At 41.8% G+C, this 25,561-nt stretch overlaps 1 protein-coding gene across 5 annotated transcripts in view; it reads left to right on the forward strand.

The window, feature by feature from the left end:
- LOC126380056 (kalirin) overlaps positions 1–23,750 on the forward strand; it is a 166,389-nt gene extending 142,639 nt beyond the window's left edge. For 3 of the 5 annotated variants that reach the window (XM_050029223.1, XM_050029225.1, XM_050029224.1), the window contains 9 exons: positions 1,049–1,246; positions 2,666–2,854; positions 3,420–3,643; positions 9,707–9,938; positions 17,415–18,194; positions 18,305–18,583; positions 18,815–19,045; positions 20,267–20,458; positions 21,420–23,750. In XM_050029223.1, the coding sequence (XP_049885180.1) occupies positions 1,049–1,246; positions 2,666–2,854; positions 3,420–3,643; positions 9,707–9,938; positions 17,415–18,194; positions 18,305–18,583; positions 18,815–19,045; positions 20,267–20,458; positions 21,420–21,527 (2,433 nt within the window). In that variant the 3' untranslated portion in view covers positions 21,528–23,750. The other 2 variants (XR_007568417.1, XM_050029226.1) reach the window with 2 other exon arrangements.
- The last annotated feature ends 1,811 nt before the right edge of the window (positions 23,751–25,561 follow it).

The raw sequence follows: 25,561 nt of genomic DNA on the forward strand, positions 1-25,561 counted from the left end.
GCTAACACTACCGACACTCGCCAAACACACACAACTTTAACCTACTCTAACGTTCATAACTTATTTCAATGTAGCTTCACCTCATCTTAAACACTCGACATATGTCTATATTAATTTGTCATTATCATCAACGCATGTTTCCGAAATAAAGTACACTATTATGTAATTCTGAAATATTTAAAAAATGTGACACTACGTCTTGGTTGAGCACCATAGATAGAGCACAGCGTGACAAGCTTCATATTCACGCCTGTACTAGTAGGCTTTGCAACAACACACGTCGAACGTTTGCTTGGCAAAAGCAAACCTATTTTGAAAGAGACTGTAATTATTGCCATTAACGTTTTGTTGGCTTAGCTTGGGTGACGATTTAATAATGGGATTCTAGGTGCGCCTTAGGCAACGAGCGCACATCCCGGGTGCTCGCAAGAGCCTCGCCCAGGTATAAGTAACGCTCTTTATTTGCCACCGTGGGCAGCGCTGGTACCTAACACTGTCCTGTCACCTCGCCCGGAGCCGACACACGTGGAGGTTATCTCGGCACATAGGACATAAAATTTTATTTGAACGTTTACGAATAAACTCCCGATTGGCTGTGGCTATTTTGCACCATTACGTACCAGCATTGCTCCCTGAATGGTTGCTCGGTTCAGTTGGATCGAAGGCAACACGAGGTAATTTTGTCGCCGCTCCTCGCTATTGTAGAACGAGCTGCTTTCCAGGTGGTTGGCGTCCAACTGCTTAGAATGAGCTCGCCTCTATTTTAAAGTTGCAGCGAGTACTCCTTCATTGAGCCGCAATGCATGCCTGGCTGTCTGTAACGCCACCACTACATACACTGTTCAAGTTTCCGTTCATTATATTATGTTACGGGGGTTTCATTTATGTTTACATTCACACTACACTCACATATGCGGTATGACATAAATGTTGTGCTGCTTTGATTGTTCGCATGTTGGCAGATTGTACCTTTGGATATTTTTAGACGATAAAAATATTCAAGGGGATGTTCTCGTGGCGCGCTGGTGATGAGTGGGGGATGTTTCAGCTGGGGGACCTATTGATCAAGCCGATCCAGCGCATTCAGAAGTACCACCTGCTGGTGAAGAAGATCCTGACGTACTCGGAGAGCGCCAATGTGCCGGCCAACGTGATCGCATCGCTGCGAGATGCCGTCACCTGCACCTCCATCATACCCAAGAACGCCAACGACATGATGGACGTCGGTCGCCTCCAGGGCTTTACGGTAATACATATTCTTTTATTATATTCACAATAATACCCATTCTAATAAGCTTATTACTTAGTAACTATAGTCTTATTAAGCCTTCGCTTTAGCGATCTGAATCCATTACAACGCGTTTTATAAATTCTTAACACATTGAAGCACAATTATGAATGAAAGGTCAATGTTACGTGTCCTTGATCGTGTTATGAAACATTTTACACTACTTGGCTAACCGGCAAGCAACCGAAGACGGCGGCAGTCGTTACAACAAAGTGACACAGTAGCTTTTATCGTAGCGAACCAATTATTGTTGCAAGCGAATTGTATAACACTTGATATCTACTTGTGCGAATGTCCCTTCTATTTGGATGAGCGGTCGTGGTGTCCCGCTAATTGTAATGATTGACTATCCATTAATTACTATACACAAATTGTGCTGCATTTGCGTTCTAATTGTCCGAAAGCTCTGCGAATCCCCATAGCGTTTTACATCCATATTTTATGCCCTCGATATTTAATACAATTTCCACAGGTGCTTCCGCCAAACTGATTGATTTACCCTTTTATCGCATTACTGGCTGCTGCATATTAACTTGATTGAAATTCGATAATCTCTTGCGACATGAAATCGGATTTTAGTGCAAAATTTTGAAAGTCGAACCTAAAATGATGGAAATGAATATACATTAGTTAATAAGTTGTGTGTAATACCATCCCCATCGTGTGATTTACGTGAATGAAACAAGGGCGTTTGTTTTCCTTTCTGTCTCATGTGGGTTGCAAGGTCGATGACTGACCTCACAAATTCAGGTGTCGGAGTAATTAGTGAGACGCCGTGTAACGACTACGTGCTTACTCAAGTAAATAGCGGGCAACGGTTTAACATGCCTCCCGAAGCTATCATGTTTGTAAACATTATGTTAGCTATTTTAATATAAGATACCTCTAAATTTTAAGATATATTTGTAAACAAAGACATAGGAACATTAAACACGCTAAGCAATTTTTATTGCATTACAGCAAAAGCGAAAGTTTGAGTAGTTTGTTGCACCGCTTCTTCTTCTCAGCCATAATACGATTCTAGGATAACTTCAGTAGAATCTAGACTTTCAATATAGAGTACTTTTTTGCTCACCTTACACGAACCCTATAGCGGGGCTGTCTTTAACCTATGCCCTAGGTACATAAGAATGACTTCTTTTGATAAGAATAAACATTTTTATCAAAATAGCTGATATCGATTGAGGTTTTGTATGTATCTCCCTAGATACCTCAAGGTTAAAGACAGCCCCGCTATAGGGAGCCCCCTGGCTCTGAGTACTTTTCCAGATTGCCCAATGGGATTCGAAAACTGACTCTTGTGGTTCGACCTCAAACGCTCTGATGATGCTTGAGAACAAAGTTGATGTTGAAGTGCGCATGTTTCCGTGTTTCCAGGGCAACATAACTGCGCAGGGCAAACTGCTGCTGCAGGAGCCGCTGCAGGTCTCTGACGCCAACAGCGGCAGCGACAAGGGCAAAGAATTGCACGTGTTCCTTTTCGAGCAGTGCGTCATCTTCAGTGACGCCGTCGGCAAGAAGACTCAGTTCACCAGCCCCACATACCACTACAAGGCTCACGTTCAGGTCAGTTTATATACGATAAACTCACGCCAGTCACCTTTGACAAGGTGAGTAGAGTCACGAGAAATCAGAAGTATTGAACTTCTTCGTGTGAGTTATGAGGTCAATCACCGCATCACTGACGTGGTGTCAGAATGTTAGTGTATTCAACCGCCAGAGGCCCCTCACACTATTTACCCTGGCTATTATGAAGTTAAGTTTTCGTAAAGAGAAAATTTGAATCGAAAAAAATCAGCGTCGTCTTAATACATAGATCGAAAGAATTTCGCATGACCTGCTAGTGTAATGATTAACACGCTGCGGGTTCAAGTACCGTCCGAGTCAGATGTGATTTTGCTTTAAATTTTCTCTTTCTGAGTTCCCCTAAGCACGGGTTAGTGCTATAAAAACAAAAATCGATTAAGTATTTGTATTCGTACTTTTGATACGAAGTCGTTAGATGACCCGTATGGTGACAGCTCATCGCTCTTGTTACAGTTACAGGGCAGACAAATTTCCACATACAGATTATAAATAATTATTTGTTAGGATATAGTACATTTCAGTGAGCATGATGCCCCGTGTACAGGTGAACAAGATGGACCTGGAGGAAGTAGAGGGCGGGAACGCGTTCATCATCCACTCGCTGGACCCGAACAAGCCGAAGCAGTCCTACTTGTGCCGCGCCGGCGAGGCGCGCCGCCAGCAGTGGATCGCCACGCTGTCGAGCATCCTGCGCTCGCAACGAATGTTCGGCGAGGCGCTCGAGAACCCCGGCGCGTACCTGCGCGAGCTCACCCGCGAACCACCCGCGTAAGTACCACACGTGGTATCTCAACATACAAGCCTGGTACACTCTTCACTGGCAGCTTCAGCTGGCCACCCCGACGTCATTAGGTGGAAAACAATTTTCCCTCGAGTATTCACTAAAATACTTAGTTTAAATGATACCTGTATGTGATAAGTCATGGTAAACCTTTACATTAGTTAGTTATTTAATTCGTTAATAATGGTAACGCTTTGATGACGTCAGCTTGGCTAATAATCTGTCATCTCTCAAAAGAGAGTACCTTGTTTTGTTATACCATGGTACCAGAGTCACCGCGCTATACGCCAACCGCGCCCCGCGCCCCCGCGCCCGACGACATCGCTTTTTATCCTGGTCCCTACAGCATCATGTATCCGCTTCTACGCTTCAAATAGACTGTAAATACTAACTTTTTATTAGCCAGTCAGTAGGCCGATAGTCAATCGTAACCGCATTTTACTCTTAGAATAAGTACGATGTTTGGAAACCCGACGTGGAACGTATACTTAAACATATTCTCCTGGGTGGAGGTGTCCTCTACCGAAGAGTTATGGCGGGTTTCAATGGAGATGTTGTACATACTCGTATATAATCTGTAGCCGCAGGGACGCCCAAGGATGGCATTGATGTGATACAAAGCGATGTCCCGGAGGGTCAGCGGGCGGTGGCGGTGCACTCACACAGACGCTAGTGTTGGCTTGTACGTCACGTGTAACAGTAACCACGCGGAGCTTCGCCGCGGCAACCATCACATGTATTTGTTAATACCAAAACGGTGATAACGCGCGAACTTATATGTACTTAACAAGTTTGATATCTAATCTATTATTATGTACTTACGCAGTTTTTGTATAATAACCTATCGTTGTTTGTCAATATAACAATGTAATATCTTAGTTCCTGTAAGATTCCAAAGTTCCAAAATGTTTGTTTCGTGCACGGTACGATACAACACTATATATCAATGGAACGAACATCATTGTAAATATTATCATGGACTATCTGGAAAATTTACGCGTAGATGTAGTAACTAACATGCGGTGATGGATAAGATAATAATATTGTATTATAATTTATTTTGTTTATCGATTTATGTGTAAGTATATTAGCAGGCACAGAGCAGAGACGTAAGGTGGAGTTTGAATGGGCCCCCTGAGTGTGTGGACACACGCGGCTTACGCTATGTCGCGCCGTCGCCACCGTGCCTCTCTGGTGTGTGCGCGCGCGCAGCGCAGGCGACGCCGCACACCGGCCGCCACGCGCACTCGCGCACAATATATGTATTTACTATCTAGCGAGTAACAATTGTCCACGTTAGGTTAATTACAACACTGGAATTGATATTTAGATATATTTGTTTTAAAATTTTAAGTGGATAGGACTACTAGATATCGATGTAACTTATTATTAATTGTTAACGGTTACACCTTCCGTTGATTGGTCGAATATTGTTTGCGACTTTAGTATAAACGCTTAGAATACGTGTTTTAAGGCTAATATAACATTTACCTTATAATGTTAAAGTAACGCAATAATGTACTGCCATAATAGTCCCATTGACACCAGAATAAAACTGCCCTACGATAACTTTCGTTTGACGTCGTGCACGTATTTGTAATATACGCGGAGGAATTGAATTAAAACGAAACTAGTGAAATATGTATAAAGTACAAAACGCGCGACTGTCGACAAGGTCTGCTCTACACCACGTGACTAGCGTGCCGGCACATTCGGCACATTTAAGTAGAAGCTAGATGTTCATTAATAACGCGTCTCAAATTATTCGAAAATATCATTATTATAAATAATAACGGTTTTAATCAAGCTAGTTGTCATCGTCATTGTAAGTATAATATTGAAGCGAGTCGGGGAGACTCGGAGTGCCGCGATCTCTTTCTTAGACATGTCTTGGTGTAGATTTACTTCCGACCTTATCTCCAAAAGTTTAAACATTTACAGTGTTACTGCAAAACAAAGACTAAAAGATAAACAAATATTTTAAACATATAAAATATAATCCGTATACGAAAGAAGTCCCGAAGGCCGCGGCGCTACTGTCGAGATTCTGCATGGAATTATTATGACTTGTCAAGTTAGTTTCATTAAAATCTGCCGACTTCTTTCGTGGCGCGAAATACTATTTCAAACATAGTTTATTTTTAGTTTGTGTTTTGTAGTAACACTTACAGGCCGCACTAGCTGTATTGAATCGCATAACAGATAGCCCGTAGCGTTAGGGTCACTTCATCTATAAAAGTTGCATAACGATTGGCGCTGTCACGTTCCAATCGTGTTTATAGATAATCAACAACACACAACGCTTTACCAATAAAATATAAAGATGAACGATGAAATATTTGACAGTCAAGCAAACTTGAATCAAATTATCAAATAATTCTGTTGAATTTTGCTTGACTGTCCAATGCTTATACACACGTTCACAGTTTGTTTATTCGTAAGGTGGCTAGTGTATAACTTTGCCTCTTTATCGCGTGTATTTTATGCAATAAACATCTTAAAGTTCATTTAACATAAGGTGTGAAATAAAGTTTTATACGTTAAGCACTAGTGTTAAGTAGGAATCGACGAAGACTGGATATAAGGAAGGGTTCGTTCAGGGAGGATGTCGGTGGGAAGGATTTAGGTGTAGATCGTGTAGGAGCCGAGGGCCGGAGCGATACTGCCTTTATCACCATTGCAAGTTACATTTTTTTTAAGTGACATACCGTGTTGCCTGCGTTAAGCAATTGAGAAATAGTTATATTAACGTTCAATAAAAGCAAACGACCCTAGTCGTACGTAGTTTGCAGCTAAATAGGCATAGAATAATACTACGTATAGGACGGTACCTTTCCGCCCCGCGCCAACTCGTATCCGGCGCCGACTTCACCCCCTCTGGGTGTTATTTTGGTCGTAAATGGCCGTAAGCCGCTAAGGAGTAAGGGGGAGAGCACGCGAACTGCATCTCGCTCGCACTTACGTGTCAAGCGGCACATGGTAAGAATATAATTTTTGTATGGAGTGCCTGGGGTGTGTTATAGACGGAGGTAGTATTAGCTGTTGATAGCGGCGATACTGCCACACCAGCTGTTATTATTCGGTTACATTACGTCATCCTCGCCAGGTATTAGTTTTAATTACTTCTTCATATATTTTTACACCGGTTTTTTACCGGTGGTGTAATGATTAACACGCTCGTCCCGGCTTGACAAGAGCTGCGGGTTCAAGTCCCGTCTAAGTCAGAAATATTTTCGATTAGAATTTTCTCTTTGTGCGTTTCCCTAAACACGGGAAAGTGCTACAATTTCGTTGATATATAAAGTCATCTATCTTAAACTACATTTACCGGCTTTATTATTATGATCCTCAGTTAATAATCGTTTATTTTGAAAGATTTTTTTTTAAAGAACAGTTTTTTATCGTGGTCCTATCACATAGTTATATTATCAGTGCCATTGGCAATGTCATTTATCCGTGGGTCACTGAGTAGCCCGGTGTTAACAAACATATCCCGCTAGGAGACAAAATATGTATTTGTAATCAATCATTCTGAATAGTGTATCTATTACAAAACAGTTCATATGGGTGTAACGCAAAAGTCGTTTGATAATTTGGCTTGATATTGAAAGATGTGATATTCACAATCATATTGCGTAATTATATAAGGGAGTACGTTAGTTATGTGTAATCCAATTGAATGTAAGATGCTATCGTATGTGGAGCATGCGCGTAGCAGCACCGTACACCGCGATTCACATTCATATTTTACAAATATATTTATACTTACAGGATCTCGTGTTAAAATATTATTCGTAACATAGAATTACACACAGAGCAATAACGAAAGTGAATGCCATTTGACAATAACTGACAGAATGTACAACCTTAATAGTATAGCATTAAGGTGTCAGTTATACATGTATTTTAACAAATGGTTTAAACTATGTATTTGCTGTTGAGCGTGTTTTGTACCCGTAGCCACGACGCACCGACAGCCATACACGTGTTAGTTAGCCAGTTATACGCATATTGTCTAGTACTTTTCCACTGCAGTACCAGAAGTAGTCGTTGAATCCCTTTTATTCCGGTGTAGGGGCCAATTCAGTTCCAAATACATTGATTGCGATGTGTACATTCATCTCGCAACATATCCGCATCTAGCATCCAGCAGTGTATGTGGACGGTTACGTAAGCGTCAGCGTGAACATCGCCAACAAGTACGGCGACGGCCAACTCTACTACATAAACATGGGATCAAAGAGAGATATACTGCTAATGTTGTCTACGTAACTGCGGCTAGGAGCATTAGTGATGTACTCATGTAACCAATCGTAATAGTGCGCAGTGTTGCATTCTGTACCAACCGGCAGCTACTCGTGATTACTCGGTTGTGATTACTTTAACGGAGATGTTATATAGAGCTGAAGCCTGCAACGCAGCGGCGGGTAAAGGCGTACGTGGAGCGGTCACCGTCTGCACCACCACTACCATTCACAATAATGCACCCTTTCCACCTTTACGTATCTCGGTGATATCTGTTCATCTGGGACTATAAATAATTACACAATTGGGACGGAGATTACGTTACAAAGCCTGAATGTGTTCTAGTTTGAATAAAGCTGCCGATTGCGACAGAACGCTAAACTGAATATGTATCACAGGAGATATCCAACTATTTTATATTTATATTTAGGTACTATAGTGAGATAAGATAGGACATTAAATGCTTATTAAACTCAGCTTTTGATGTTCATAATGTTTAATGTAATAAAGTACCGAGTAATATTAAGTACACGTGTATTCTACAGTTTGCTGTACTTCATGCTACGCTAAGGGACAGTTTGGGTAGCAATACGAAAGTGTGATAAAAATTTCGTAGTTTAAAATGTTATTTTAGTATTGCTATTGCATTGGCTTCGTCAAAGGGGAAGGCAAGTGTCAACAAGCCGTTTGATAGCCGAAGTCCGAGTATAAAAATACTTTAATAACTTTTACGATTGTATTTTTGTAAAGAGAAATGTCGCGGGATTCGCGGGTGTGAAGGCATACAAGGGGAAGGGGGATGTTTAGTAGCTGAGCCATGTGCCAGCGCGACATGCCTTCCCGCCGGGTTCCGTGGCTTTGTATGCTTTGTATCAGTGAGCTACTAGCGCTTCATGCCCAACTAAATATACCACCACATGTAATTATATCTTTATCTTAGTACCATTGTAGTCGTGCTTATGACATCACAATATATCATAGACTAACTGGTTGTATCTGGCTGTACGTCGCTGGTACACGGCGACCTGATCAGCGGAGTGGTCGCCGTCACACGCCAGTCCCAATGGCCTGGCCGTTGTCCCGTTGGTCATCTTCTGCTTGACATGTAGTACACTAAGACGGTCGCCATGTGTGTAGTTTATACAAGCTATCAATAACTTATCTTTCTCTCTGCTCTCGTTGACTCGTAGACGTTACTGTGTAAGTCTAATTAATATCCATTGTGCGTCCCGTATTTATATTATTACATATTAACTTCGACCAAGGCGATTCGGTTCTCAAAAATACTGTTTTAAACAATGATAATTATAGTTTTGTAACTCTCGTATGTATATATTTGCCTATCGGATCCTTACTTATGTATATAATAAACTAACTTATTATAACTTCAAACAATCACTGTAACACTCAACTGTATGTTACATGAATAACCAATAAATGTGAATAAAAAACGCTTGTGGTTTTCTGCTTGCCCTGCATGCTAGTTTCTTTTTGGTTCGTTATTTTTTAGTTAAGGGCTCAGCTTATAGGCCAGCTAGTGCACTAACCACTAACACTATTGCTGTAAACTATCGACTACATCGAACATTCTCGAAATCATCCGTAAACTTTAAGTCTATGCTCAGTTGTGGGTTATAAACAGACTTAACTTTTCAAATATTACACAGAAACATTTGTTGCAGCAAGTTTAATTTTGGAACAAAGAACAACTTTCCCACTATCAGATACATTGATAAAAAATGAGCTGCAGTCCTTTTATTGTTTGCTTTATTTTCTTTTATTTTAATTTGTCGTTTACCGCGTAGCGAAGGGCTTCGCGCTGGCGAAGGTTGGTGTGGGCTCCGTAAGACGGAGAGCGTGCCGCCTGGGCTGGGTGGGCGGCTAGCGCCGGAGCTGCGCGCGCGCACCCAGCGGCCACACGCCAAGGCCAACACCATCAACCTGCCCACCAGCACCATCCGCGACGACCGCGGCAAGGCCGCCGCCAACGTCGCCGCCAACAACGCCGCGCTCAGCCCCACCTCGCCGCCACACAACGTAAGTACATCACAAAAATAAAGGGACTACATACCAGGTTTCACCTAACAAGTATATTTCGAACTGCACTTAGACAATGTAAGGTTCTTCTTCTTATCGTGTGCGTTGTGAGGTGGAATACCAGCCTCATCAACCCTGGTGTCAGGGTTATGATTGAGCCGCCAAAGGCCCCTGACATGGCTCATGTAACGATTACTCACTTACATCAGTAAATAGTAACAATGTAGTAGTAATGTAAGCTAAAAACAAATGACAAATTCACGCAAGGCATGGCGTAAAGACTAACTGTAGAAATATATTGGGGAACAAGCAAAACAAGGGACTTTATATAACGCTATTACGCTACTATGACGAAACTTAGTTCTGCACAGGTTGCAATATCACTCAAAAACCGTCGCTTTCGATTTTCGACCTAAAAACGCAGCGAATGCTGTCTACTTACATAAAAGTCGTACGGATATTGATCGATTCCCGCTATATCCGTCGCCCCGTGCGCGATTGCATAACCGTGCAATCCCCTTGCAAGACCCTGCTGAAACCTGTCTTATCGAAAAAGCCAAACCGTCAGTCGTACTTTTCTACTTAGTCGCAAAATTAGTTACACTAGAAGTAAAAGCTAACCTAAGATGTTAAAAATCAATCTCATTTTTCGTTTTAACTTATTTACGAATTTTACATATGAATTACGTAACAATAAGGACGACGTGTGACCACGTTTATAGATACCATCACCTTTTTGTGTACTCTCACGCAAACGTCATGTATATTAACCGTTTTAACGTTTCGAAAAAGTATTTCATTTCACTAGGTCGTCATCTGACAATAGGCCAGTAGACCAATAGGCTAGATAGCCCATTGCTGAGTACTCAAAGTGAATATATTTTAGGTGCATAAGTGATTGAGCTTTGCTCTAGGGATGCGCCGATCCGATCCGATCTTTTAGAAAATCGGATCGAAAGCCATTCGATCTGCCGATTTTTGGATCGGATCGAGACCATGCGATTTTTAGGCGGATCGATACAAAACTTTAAAGATCGGATCGCTTGGATCGTATGAATTGAAAAGCGTATTACCTACATTAATTGCTTACGATTTTGTTAGGATAGAACTCGATCTTCTGTTTACGTTACGTTCCAAACTTAGCGGCGTCTTTTGCGTGCGGGTAGGTATAGATATATGAGCATCCTATTACATTTTATTATAATTTAACTTTGTGAGTAAGTAAACATACGAGTAAAATGTGTGGTTTGATTTGATTCTAATTGCTATTGTCTCCGAGTATCTCAGATGTACGGACGTTTTGTCTTGTAAAATTGTTTGGTCAAAAAATGGTGTCCCCTATAAAAACAAAGTGTGTGGAGTCAGTTTACCCGAGATTACCCGAAGGCGGAAAATAAATATTTAAAAGTAATTGTGTCTTGCTTATTTGCATCCGATCCGGATCGATTTTCTTGATATCGGATCGACGGCATGCGATACAATCCGCGGATCGGATCGAATCGGATCGACGATGTGGATCGCGCATCCCTACTTTGCTCTTCGCTTTTGGTATTCTGCCCCCAATGTGACTGGGTATTCAAAACAAAGTTCGGCTTTGCCCGTCACATTAGAGAGCACGAGGTAAGAGACTGAGGTCGCCGTTGTCGGGTACGACAAGGAAGACTATATATACTCAAAGTAACCCAAAAATTTAGTTCATTCAAGTATCATTTAGAATTTAGATAATATTAATAAGCCGGTTGTGTCTAATGGTTGACCTATATAGTAAAGAAGAGGTCATAGTCCTCGGAGGAACTTGTAAAATGCCTCAGAGAACTGTCATGAAGCCTCGTGAACGCTAGCTTCAGTTCTGCCGGTGGGTTGAGCAGCGGTAGCCACCCAATCATCAGAAAAGAAGATTATTTGAGTCATTTCCAAATTATATATTAATAAATTGTTTACAAATAAGTACTATAGTAATTTTGATACGAGTTATAGTTTCCAAGTTCCAGTGTGTCAAAAAAGTTAACAAAAACACTCAGTTTCCATACAAGACGTCCGAAAGTTACCGCATTCATAACATTGTTATCTGTACCATCCCTAAATGTATTGATTTCAGATCGTTCGCTTTTCGACAGATTCCTTGTAGAGTAGATTTGTTCTATGACAGATTAGCTTTAGGGAAAATTCGCTTTAAGGCAGACATTAACAAAACTTCATTCACAATTCTTTATTAACCTTCTTTCAATTCTTTTTTAACGTGTCAAGAACCTTGAGGAACCTAGTTTGCCTGTGCTTTAGACCTAGGTGGACACTGGCACTTGTCGCTCGTTCGCATAACAGTGGTCAGAAGACAACTAGGCTATTCGGAAACTGGGTTTATACGGGCTGGTAGTGGTAAGAAACTGCTGTGGCGGTACAGGTCAGTAGACTGGGATGTAATGACTGTCCTCGCAAAGGTGACGCAACTTTTGCGAGGTCATCGCACCAAAGAATACTGTACTCATGAAGGCAAATCAAACAAGCCCTAACTCGGGGTTCGTGTGTCACTTCAATGTCTAGTTCCAGCTCACTGCTATCATAATATTTATTACTGCGCAAGCGTACAATAAAAAATAACTCAATGTTTAGAATTTTTAAGTAATTTCATAAAATATAAAAAATGTAAAACCTCGTTGATACCAATTCGAAGGTAGGCTGCCAATGCTTGCGTCTAGGATCCAAGGGAATGACAGCCTAATAAATAATATTTATTTATATCAAAGTATGGAATTACATCCACTTAAGATAACACTGAATCGTGCTTAACATTGTAGGTATTTTAAAATTGTATATTTTCTAAAATAGTGTTTGTAAATAATTTTACGTTTATGTTGACTCTGATGCCGGTTCTGACACTGACGCCGCTTCCGATTCTGTTGCCATCTCTGACGGTAGTGACATGGCGGCCGCTTGCATCGGGAACGCAGGTCCGACATGCTCGTCCAAGTCGGCCCAAGACATGATCCGTATGGCGGGCATGCCGTCTGATTCCCGGACGAGAATTGCGCCATTTCGAACCCAACAGTAGCGAAAGTTATACTTTTCTGCCCGCTGTCTGGCCTCACGGAATAAACGGCGATTTTCTTGGGTTAATCTTTCGTTCATATAAATCTTCATTGGTTCGCCATCCACTATGTCCTCTGATGTAATAGTGGGTCGGACTTTGGAAGCTTTTAGCAGCTCGTTCCGCTTGAGACGGCTTACAAGTTTAACTACAATGGGGCGCCACAACTTGTGAGTTGCATATCTTTTCCCAGGCTTTGTACCAACTCGCTGCACTTCATCAATGTCTGTCTCAAACAGTTCAACGCCCATTTTCTGCGAAGTGACGATCACAATCTCGCAAAGATTTTCATCGTCATATTCAGATATACCGGATATTTCGATATAATTCTTAAGATTGTTTTGCTCTGTGAACGCCGCGTGGTATTGAAGTTGTGCGACGTTTAGTTTGAGGTCGGATATCTCCTGTTCAGCATCCTCAAGCTTCTTCAACAACATTCCAGAGATAGTGGACACTTCTTTTTTGATCTCGGTGTTCAGTTGCCTGATGCCGATCACCTCCCGCCTCAGCTGCCCTGTCAGTACTGGCAGGTCGGTGGCTGTAAGCTCCTGCACGGACTTCGATTTTTGCAGCATTATTTTGTTTTCGGGAAACTTGAAGGCTTAGATTAGCGGGTGAGCGCTGTGGTGCGGAGAACTCGATGTTCCCTACAACAACAAAAAAAAATATTTTTATGTTGCTCCGTTCATGTTTGATAAAAAAAGAAAAAGACAACACTTAATCATTCCTTTTAAAATGACATACAATACTTCTAACTGGTATCAGTTACAGAAGTAAGTATTAGGGAGTAGTAACACAGAATGAACTTTTGTCATTTATCAGGGCCAAGACTCCTCCTGTATTACAAAACTGAATAGAAGAAAAGTGATCATGCCAGAGCACCTCGCATGTACGTTCAGAGGATAAGGGAAAATATTACAAAAACTGAAATGTTCTTTTAATCTACTGGATTTTTTAATTACCGGATTATTAGCAAAAACATGAAATGAAAAGTGGTAAGCTCCGTGATGTATGGGTACTTAATTCTTGCAGTGGATCTACATCCACCCCTGACTACCTCTTTTCATAAAAAAAACTACCTGTACTTGTAACTAAAACATTCTTTTTTTCTTTAATCTCATAAAATATAGTAGTAAAATCGGCCAAGAACTCAAATGAATGTAAGTCACACCAAAAAAGATAGATCAAGTAATTATGTAAACGTTAATTTGATTTTAAAAAATCCTTAAGTTTTGATTATTAAAATCTAATTTATTATTGCGTATGGCAGACAGAAATAAAAATATTCTGCGTGGATCAGCTGAAGCACCATAACCAAAAAAAAATCTAATTAAGTTTATTTTAGATACATAGATGAGCCATCTTCTGATCGTTTACTTACGAGACACCCTGTACAAACAAAATATAAAAACAGGGTGTGAGTTTTTCCTTCAGTGTATTGTTATTTCTACTCTGATAGGAATTTTAAGATCGAATTAGAGTATTTATTTTTGTCCAGAACATGTAATTTTCTTTTACTAAAATGTACCAGGTACAATAGGCTATTGGCTTCTATAAAAACCGGACCTGTCGAGTACTTGGATGTTTATTATCGGAAATAATACCATAATGAGGACACGTAATAACAGTGTAAACCCTATGCTTTATTCATTGATTCTCGAGATCAACCTATACGTACTGATCGAAGATAAATCTTTATTAGGCTAGTTACCGGTTTAAGACCAACCACGGAAAGTCAAATCATCACCTAAATAAATGGGGCTTAAAGGAGTCGCCATACTGTGAATATGGTGGTATCAAACCATATCTCACATAGTGAATGAGTGCCCTCTGCACCGGTTCCCAGGTGGTATATCCGAGCTGCATTGTGTGACGGATGCGGCAGAGACTTGGTTAGGGGAGCTTTGGCTGGATTTATGATCCACGTAGGATATTTTATTTTTGTCTGCCATACGCAATAATAATAATAATTAGGCTAATTTCCAACTAGTCAAATCAGCTACTTTTTACTAAACGTCAAGACACGAAATTACTATGGAATTTGTATGAAAAAGCACACTGTGACATAGGAAAAACGTGATAAAATGTCGGACTTATTATTACGTTATCTTGATTAAAATTCATAAATAAGTTAAATAGAAGAAAGAAAATGATTTGCGTTATTTTTAGATCTGTCTTTATTGAGTAATTAGAATTTCATATTTTTTTTGAACCTAGTACACGACCCAATTTTTCACTACATCAAACCTTATTACCGTATTCTACTGGACTGAGAGTAAATAAAAAAAAATGCCGTAAGAGACGACGTTGAACAAGATGGATCTCTTTTTGTGTCGTGCCACCATATGGAGCCAGTGTAGGCCTGCCGCTCACTTACTCATCTCCTGAAGACTTGGCTCAGTCTCTTAATAGGGATTGCCGACGTGTAGGACACAAGACGCAGACCAGATCAGCGAAAGACGAAAACCTCTTCTTATTTGAACAACAATGAGGCATTTGCGCAACAGGTTGCTACACACCGCGCAACTTATATCTAAGAACTAACTTAATATTTACCGGGATAGTTCTGGTCAACTGACGATGTAACTCGCACAAGCACTATGTAGAACTCATCAGGATACTTTAGGGTGTTACGTCGGACATATCAAGTATTTCAAGTAAAATAATAACCGCGCAGTCCGCGCATCCGGAAGGGGATACTTCCGAGATCACGGGCTGCCAACTGTAACTGATGAATTGCCTATTGATTTACACCTTTCCATCGCACGACACCTATGCTACCATTGAATCAATATGCAATTTGTATGTGCAACGCACCTAATAATGCAGTCTGCGCATCTTTCCCGCAACGTAGCTCCCCCCGCGCCGGTAATCATACGGGCTACCAATATAAACAAGCTAACGAAGCTCCGATTGCGCGCGGCTTGACGGCGCCCCGGCGGCTCATAAATCAATACGCAGTTTGCGTAGTTGTTTTTTTTTAAAAACCTAGGGACGTCCCTTTCGCCTTCCGTGAGTGAGATGAGCGGCTCGCTTGCATCCCGGCAGGCTGGCTGTACACGCCGCCGACTTTCATCTTAAAATTGTAAATGGGAAATAGATAACTAGTCTCTTCTCTCTCTTATCGTGTGGGTTATGAGCTGGATTACCAACCTTTGGTGTCAGGGTTATTATTGAGCCGCCAAAGGCCCCTGACATGACTCATGTAACGACTACACCAGTAAGTAGTAACCGGGACCAACGGCTTAACGAGCTTTCCGAGGAACGGATCATCTTACTTTCGGACAATCAGGTGATCTTGTAATATCCTTACCAAATTAGGGATCACAAAGTGATTTTTTGTGATATGTCCCCACCGGAAATCGAACCCTGGGACTCCGGATTGTGAGACCAACGACTGGACCACGGAGGACATACGAATAAGTAGTTGTTGTTGATTACGTAGATGATGTACTAGGCCGGGCGTTCAGATGCATTAGCGTACGAACACAATCTCAACCTTAAGTAGGTACGAGTACTATAGGATTGCAAACGCCGTGCGCATGTTCATTGTCATAGACGTTCATACGTAAGCGCACGAGTAGAATTCGCTAAAACGCGTCCAAAGTTCGACCGACCTTAACTATTTTAAATACGTTACGGAAGTTGCATGCCAACATATATAGATATTATTAAATGATGATTTCATTTAATTAATTACTTCTGGTTTTCTATTTTTATATTTACACGCTTCGTTATCATATTGGGAGCAACTAATATATAAAATGTGTAGTTGGTGAAAATATTGATTGGATAGGCATACGAAGCCTTTCAGAAGGGTACACTGGGAGTATCAAAAGAAATATCTACTAATACACTCAACAATATTGTAGTATGTTAAAATAATAATGTTTATGTTATATCTCAAGAAATGATGCAATTATTATTTATATTTACTGTATTATATTCTTTGCAATGTATTATATTTTCTTCTTGCCTATTTTTAATAAAGAATGAGTTGTGGTACCACGTCATGTGGGTGCTGGTAGCACTTTACTGTTCTTTTGCATGTTTTCTTATTTTGACGCTTTCTTTTGTTGTAGGTATGATTACATGGGAATGCATTTTTAACAAAGACTGTGATAGCGGACCGATATGACTCATGCGCAACACTCCGTATATAATATGTGTTAAGTGATTCGGAACTGCCGCCAAAGACTATAAATAAGTTTTATTTATTTATTGAAAATATTATTAAATGTAGTAACAGTGAATGGTATTATAAATCGGTGATGGAGAGCTGGGTGAGCATGCATGTGTCGCTTCCTATCTTCTATGCTATATATACTACTATATAACGAAGCGTAGGAGTCGATGGATGTGGTGATTACCAGTGCCGTACATACATGCAGGGATTGTCTAAACGGCCATGGGGGCTGAAACTGCGCCGCGGGGGCAGCAGCGGCGCCGCGGCGGGCGCGAGCGACGCGGGCGCCGAGGGCGTGGTGACGGAGTTGCGGCCGCCCGAGCTGACGGAGCCCGCCACAGACGTGGTGGTGCCGCCCGGCGCCTCAGCCACTCTCGCCTGCCGCGCCACCGCCACGCGCGCCACCGCCTCCTGGCGCAAGACGGCTCCAGAGACACGCGCGCTGCGCCACGGAGGCCGATTCGTCATCACACTCGCGGCCGATGGGCTCGCCACGCTCACGATCCACCAGTGCCGCGCCTCCGATGCCGGCGTCTATTGCTGCCTGGTGAGCAACGAGCTAGGCGGCGTGCAGAGCTCGGCGCGCCTCACTGTGGGCGGCGGGGGCGCGCCCGGCGTGCCCGCGGTACGCGCGCACCCCGGCGGCGGGCTCGTCGTACAGTGGGACGAGCCGGCGCCCGCGCACCTCGACTACTGCCGCGTGGGTGAGGGCGAGTGGCGGCGCGCCACCGAAACCCCAGCCGCGGCCAACACGCTGGCGCTGGAAGAGCTGCCAGCGGGCCAGTACAGCTTCCGGCTGGTATGCGCGCGCAGTGGAGCCGCGTCGCCCGCGTCGGGGCCCGCCAGCTGCGGCGGCGGCGGCGGCTGGCAGCGCGAGCAGTTCACCCGGCGGTACTCCGTCGAAGACGAGATCGGCCGCGGACGCACCGCGCGCGTCCTCGCCGCACGGGACACCGGCACCGGACAGAGGGTCGCCTTAAAACAGGTGAGTTTATTCAACAACAAGTCATCACAGGACGGTTGCTACAACTGTATGTTCAATTGCTGAAACAAATATTATAAAATAGAAATGACTCGAATCATTAACACGACCAGGTGCTGGGTGGGCGTGGCGCGGACGCGATGCGTGAGTACCGCATCCTGTCGCGCGCGGCGCACGGCGCGGTGGTGCGCGCGTTAGCACTGTTCCCCGAGGTGCCGCGCGCGGGGGCGCACACGCTGGTGCTGGAGCTGGTGGGCGGCGGTCCCCTGCTGGAGTGGGCGGCGGCCACGCCTCAGCTGTACACGCAGCACACGGTCGCCGTGCACACCAGGCAGCTGCTGTCGGCCCTCGACTGGCTGCATACCAACAATGTTGCTCATCTTGATGTTCGGGTAGGTTTTACAATTTTAAATAAGTTTTTTTTTGTATATAGCTAAAATGCAGCAACGAGAACAATAGAAAAACGTTGAAAATATTTGTTTAAATTTCCAAATAATTTCACAATTCCCTGTTCGCTAACAGAAGTTTACAGACATACATGTTACTAGGATCCTGTAAAGGTTAGTTACCCTTGTATTAGGGCGCGAACCGTACGTCCGTGTAATACAAAACTTACCTTGCAGCCTGAAAACATCCTAGTGGAGCTGGGCGGTTCACAACCTCAACTAAAGTTAGTGGACCTGGGCTCGGCGGTGGAGACTGGGGGCGGCGAGACGGCGGCGGGGCGCGAGGTGCTGCCGCCAGCGCCCGCGCAGCTCGAGTTCGCGCCGCCCGAGTGCGTGCTCGGCCGGCCGCCCGCGCCGGCCTGGGACGCCTGGGCCGCCGGCGTGTTCCTATACGTGTTCTTGACTGGAGTAAGTATACACAAACATAAACAGCCTATATACGTCCCACAATGGGCCACAAGCCCCACTCAACCGCAGGGGGAAAGTGGATGGCGAAGTAAATATCGTGTTACTAATTGATCCGTACCTTCGCTGTGCGTCAATATTTTTTTTGCATAATCATTATAATAAGTTAATAATCTCAATCAAAAATGTGTGAAAGTGAAAGGATTTTCAAAATCGATTCAGTAATTCCAGAGATTCCAGAGATTAATTCCAGAGTCCTAGTATGGCTTTGTAATAGACAACTCTGGGCGCCATCCCACTTGCGCCAGACAGAGTATTGCGGGGCGGAACGCAAGAGGGAAACCACTGCCCTATTTTTCCCTAAAAAAGTAGCATGGAAAATGCTGCACCGACAAGAGAGTGGCTCTTAAATTGATGATGATGACATTTTCTTAATACGAGTATCTCCCACACTAGGCTGTACTCTATATTTTTGTCCTGCTCTAAACCTGAATACTATAGATGTTTTATAATGGGGCCATTGTGCGACCAGCATTCATACTGCCTACCCTACTGACCTTGACCACATTACGACCCCTCGTATTCCGCAATGCGAAGGGTCGTAGGGAACCCTATGTTATTTATCTATTTTTATTTGGGGTCGCCATCATTTGTTACCTTACTAAATACAAGGTGTTAGTAACACCCTACCGAATACTGAGGGGGATGACTCGGCTCAAAATGTCAAGTCGAACTTTCCGCCGCAAAAGTACGGAACTGAAAATTTAAAAGAACACTATTTCATGAGTTTTTCGAAGGATAATTCCACTCGATATTAACTCAGAAACACGATCTGAATCATCCCCGTGTAACTAAGAACCTGTATAAATAGCCCTTCAAAAGTCGTAATTGTTTGTTATAGTTAAGGTGCATCAATGCATCGACTAATCATCAGGCGGTTCTGAGTAAAGATGAGGCTAAAAATGGCCATATCTTTAAATTGCGTTGAGTTAGAAGCTTGAATTTTTTTACAGCTTCGGTATTAGATTAAAAGGTCTTAACAGGCGGACAACAAAGTCGTCCTATAAGAGTTCCGTTTTTCCTTTTGAGCTTCAGAATTCTAAAAAAGACTAAATAAGTAACTTAGGACTCGCTCTCAGAAATATGAGGGGTCGATACGAGTTTTGTCTAATAAATTATTAGGTTTAAAGTTAAGAGATGTGCTAACATGTAATTTGTTTACAGCTGTCGCCGTTCCTAGACGAATCGATAGAGGAGACGACGGCGAACATAATAAAGTGCGACTACTGCTTCCCGCCGGAGCACTGGGAGGGCGTGGATGCACGTGCGCAGGCGCTGATCCGCGCGCTGCTAGAGCCTGCGCCCGCGCGCCGCCTGCATCCGCACGACGCGCTATCAGACCCCTGGTTTGATGAGGTATCGTCACACTTTTTTATTTATTTTTCGATTTTTTACATCGACAACAAATACCTCAATTATTAGAATACAAATTGGACATTTGTTTGTGATAACGTTCGACTTGAGGCTTCTATGCTGTTCTGGGAGTAAATAAAAAACATAGAACACGTTCAGCTGCTTGTCTTCCCGGGCATGTCGTAAAAACCGACAGAGGGATTGCGTCCTCTAACATGATGGACTAATGTTATGGGCGATAGGCTGATCCCTTATCACCATAAGGTTCATCATATCCATCTTAGGACTTCGTATCAACAGTGGCTGCAAGTTGTCTTTGATTACTTGTGGCTCTGCCCACCCCATTTGGGATTACGGGCCCGAGTTTATGTATGTATGTATGTAACGTTCGACTTGTGTACAGATTAGGCGTCGCTAAGAAATCGCTTGTTGTTTGAAGCTTACTTTTAAATTTACGTCATCATATTACTCTTAAGACTTTACGTCCAAATTGTCTGTAATTTAACTGTTAATTACTTGTGGTTGGGCCTATCTTTGTGGGGTGTGTTATATATTTCTTGGAGGATTTGGACTTGGTTGTATAAACCTTTGACATTGAATGAATTCTATTTTAATTTGCCAGTTCTAAAAGTACCTCTATCTCTATCTGGTACTCGTTGTAAGTGAAGGACGGTCCTATTCTTAAGTTTCCCCTGCCTGAATCTGCACCAATATATGTTGAATGTGTTTAAATTACACATATGTTACTGGAAAGCTTGGCGAGCACTTACTTCGCTGGTACTTACTTATCTTGCGATGGATTTACCTCTGACTACATTGGGATATAGGCGTGAGCTTATGTCATGTTGTGTACGTTACTGTAAATTGACCTTTTTACCTATTGGAGGTCGGACCTCGAATGAAAAACTATTGGGTCTGGTACCTCGGCAGATGAGAGGTTAATAAAAAATGATTGTTGACGCAGGCCCCAGCGACGTCACTGTCGGCGAGCCAGCTGAAGACTTTCCTAGAGCGGCGGCGGCCGGCGGGGCACAGCACGGCGCTACACGCGCTGCGGTCACCCGACACCTGACCCGCCGCCCCCCGCGCGACTCCCGCCCCTAACGTGACACCGGGGCCTGACCCCGCCCCGCGCTAGCTCGCGGCACCCCAATAGGGTATTTCACATTAGTACTTCTTACCAAACAACCATCACCTCCGTATTCCGTTTACAGGTTCCGTTGACCTAACCCGAAGATTTGACAGTAGTTTCTCACTGAAGCTACTTTTTAAACAATAATCAAACTAATTGTTACGTTCTATTGAAATTCATATTCAAAAGAATATTCCCCTGCGACCTACATTTCCAGACACAAAAGGGCTCTAGGCCTTGAGAACTTAAAGTACTTTACATTACATTACACTTATATATTTCTTTAAATAGACTGCTTAGATCTACCCTATTGTAAACCAAGGGCTTAAAGATCAATGTAAAGTGGTATCTACATAAACATTAAACTGTTCCACCGAGTATGATGACTACGAGTATGACGACTTACAGAATTTTACGTTCCTGCGTGTACGGTCACGAGTACTAATATGTATACGGTTTGATACCATGTCACATTAACTTTTTTGACAAATTAAACCGTAAGTCTCATTAAATGTCAAATATGATAGTGCGAGAGGGTTCTAAAGTGCGTACATGATATTGCTCATGACTGTACGTATTATTAGTGGGACAATGTATTCACACGAAAAACATTGTTCGCGAACGAGATTGTTTGGGAACTTTATAATCGTAGGACAGACTTTTATTTACTACGGGGGGGAGGTTTAAATAGGCCACATCGAAGCAATTCATCAAAAAAAGCAATATTGCAATTTGACATTTGCGCATGTAAAAGTAAGTGCGCAATGCAAACAAATGTCAAATAGCAATATTGTGGCCATTTTAACCCCTTTGATAATGTAATCTCGTGTTATATAAACCTAACGACCCCACGAGATTATTACAAGTATTATGACCGATATAAATCCCTTATGATACGTGTATCGCCACATGCGTTTGTACACATAACTTAGACAAGCTGCAATAAAAAGCGTATATAGTCAAGATGAACGAACAATGTACGTGTGAGATAGGCGCGCGCGCAAGTTACATCACGATCCGCGTCGCAGGGACCCGCTTCGAACTGATATTAGTGGACCATTCCCACTAGAAACGTTGATAACATCAATGTTTTAGTCTTCTAATACCATTCTTCTTTTAGCCATAATTTCCTGTGTGTATGTAAATTAAGATATAAGGCACTAGCCAAATATGTATTAGATCTTAAACCATGAGTGTGTACGCTCAGTATTGAGTATACAGTTTCTTTTTAGCACTAGTGTAACGTTAATCGACCTGTAATCAATGTGCCCACCTATCGAGTTTGATATTTGAATATTAGTCGCGTGTATTACTTTGTGAAGGTTCTACACCGTCATATTACAAGTCTTGTTTATTTAACATTAAATTATATACCAAATTGTACTCTGCTAATAGTCTATTGACGTGCGGTCACGCGCACGGCGCGCACGCAGCGCACGGACACCCCGCGCGGTTTCAACTATACGTGTTGTTAACACAAGTTACTAAGAACAAGCACTATATTATATTATACTACGTGATTTGATCGAATAAACTTGGAATGTGTATGGTTTATAGCATGGCCGTATGTAAGAAAGTGTCTGTGATTTATGCTATAATAATGTTTCATGCTTATTCCTAATTTAGTGTATGAACTGTTATAAAACTATTAAATTGTATATAGCACTAAGTTTTAGCGCATAAAATTTGACCTAATTTGTGACCAAAACGAAAATTTTAATTTTTTAAGTATAAAATGTAACGAAGCTATTGGTATATTTGACGTGCGTGAGGAGAGTGCGGGGCCACGGCGCCGGCGCCTGAGCTGTGGGTAGGACTGAAGACACTCGATTACATCGATTAATAGTCATTTACTCACTTCGCAACACAAGAACGAAAGAACTTTTTATATTCTATGAAATTTCAATACCCAGCGTATGCACGCCCCGTACCGCCGGCGCAGTGGCGCACGCGCAAGTACCACGCACTGTATGTAATACTAAGTAGTTGTGACAGCAGCCGTACTGCCGCCCGATACCTTCGTATATAGTGATATAATATTTCATGTATTCAATATTCTCACAAGATAATCCACATTCAACTAATGGAATTGTATTTATGGAGCAACTTAATTTTATTTCATCAATTCGAATGAATATAAAATAAAATACATTTGTCACAAAATCCGTGTAGTTTTTATTTTTAACCCTGTACCTGCATTACGTACTTTATATATTCGTCCTTTATTTATATACTTATTAAAACACACACCCACAATATTTTTATACGACCTAGTGGGATCCCACTCATATAGGATGGACACGGAAAAATAATTCACCATATTTTTCTATTGTGTTAGTGACACCGTAACGAAAAATTTTAGGGTGATACATACCATGATTCTGAGTCGATATCAAGTGAAATTTTCCGTCGCAAAAGTATGGAACTGAAATTAATTAAAAAAAACCAATAAATCATGAATTTTCCGACAATAAATTCCACTTGATATCAACTCAGAATCATGTTCTGAATCATCCCCTTTAGTATTCGTTACGGTGCCACTAACACGCATACGTACTTGTATAACTGTACTTACTTGTACGGGGTGTAAGTGACATCGTAACGAATACTGAGGGGGATGATTCAGCTCATTTTCTGAGTTAATATCAAGTACAATTCTCCTTCGGAATAGTACAGAATTTAAAATAATACCAGAAAAAAATTAGATTGTTGCGAATTATTTTGATTTAACTTGAATTAACTCAGAATCATAGCCTGAATCATCCCCCTCGGTATTCGTAATCATACAATGACTGACTAGTAACGAAGCAATAGAAAAAATGAGGATGTGGAATCTGCGCAGCCGGGCTCGTACAAAAAGTGATATACTTACTCGTACCTAACATGTTACATTTACTCTCGACCCCTATCCGAAACTTTCATATCCGTTATGAAAGTCCGTAACATCTCTAATTTATTTTTCTTCAACAATTAATTTTAATACTTTTTCGTCGTGATTAATATTATATCCACACGAAATTACCCCTATCAAGCCACGAACAGACCAAAAGATACTGCGAAACTGTGTTTGTTGATTACAGAAACCTAATGAAAATTAAAATTTTATTGGTAAGTACTTAATATAATATCAACAAACAACAACAAGTCATTAATTAAATACAATAATTCAAAGTAAGCACGTTAAATGTACTTAATGAATCGATATGAATAAGACAATATCAATACAAAATCATATACAGATATCATTGGATTCCAATCTTCACAGCCAATAAATAAACCATTAAGTTGTGTTCGTAGCGTAACTAGCAATACCCCGGGTTGTGAATTGCAGCCTTATGAGTTGACTCGTGAGTCGAGTCATGGCGAGTCAGTCGCATGCCGCGGCACACAGCATCGCGTCCCCCTCGCGTCTCTAAGGTCTTTTATGAGTGCACTGCATCGGACGCAGGTGAGTTTATACAGAGTAATTGCTTTATTTACATATATATATAACAAATTCTTACCAATAACTTACAAGGGGTACTTGTTTGCGAATCTATATAAATATTTCAAAATTGTTTGATGTGTTATTTCTGATGGACCATCCTGGTCGCCTATTACCATACGGTGCATCTTAGATATCCATATTTGAACTGCGTATCAAGTAGCTATAGGCTGTTTTCTGATCTGTCCTTTTGCGTATTAGGAACAGCTGCCGTGAGTTTAAATATGTTTAAAATACCAGTCCACCATTTAAAATTTTGTTTAAAAATCAATACGGCTTCAGTTTTAATTAGTTGGCGCTTTCTCGCAACATGCAGCTCACAATAGGGTTGTAGTTTCCAACTAGTGAAATCAGTTACTTTTTAGTAAACATGGAATTTGTATAAAAAGCAACCTGTGACGCCATAGAAAACTTTTATTTACTTAATTAAAATTCATGAATAAGTTAAATAGAAAAAGAAAACGTTTTCTGTCACTGTTTGACCTAAGAA

This window comes from Pectinophora gossypiella, chromosome Z, assembly GCF_024362695.1.
Source record: "Pectinophora gossypiella chromosome Z, ilPecGoss1.1, whole genome shotgun sequence".
Classification (NCBI taxonomy): domain Eukaryota; kingdom Metazoa; phylum Arthropoda; class Insecta; order Lepidoptera; family Gelechiidae; genus Pectinophora; species Pectinophora gossypiella.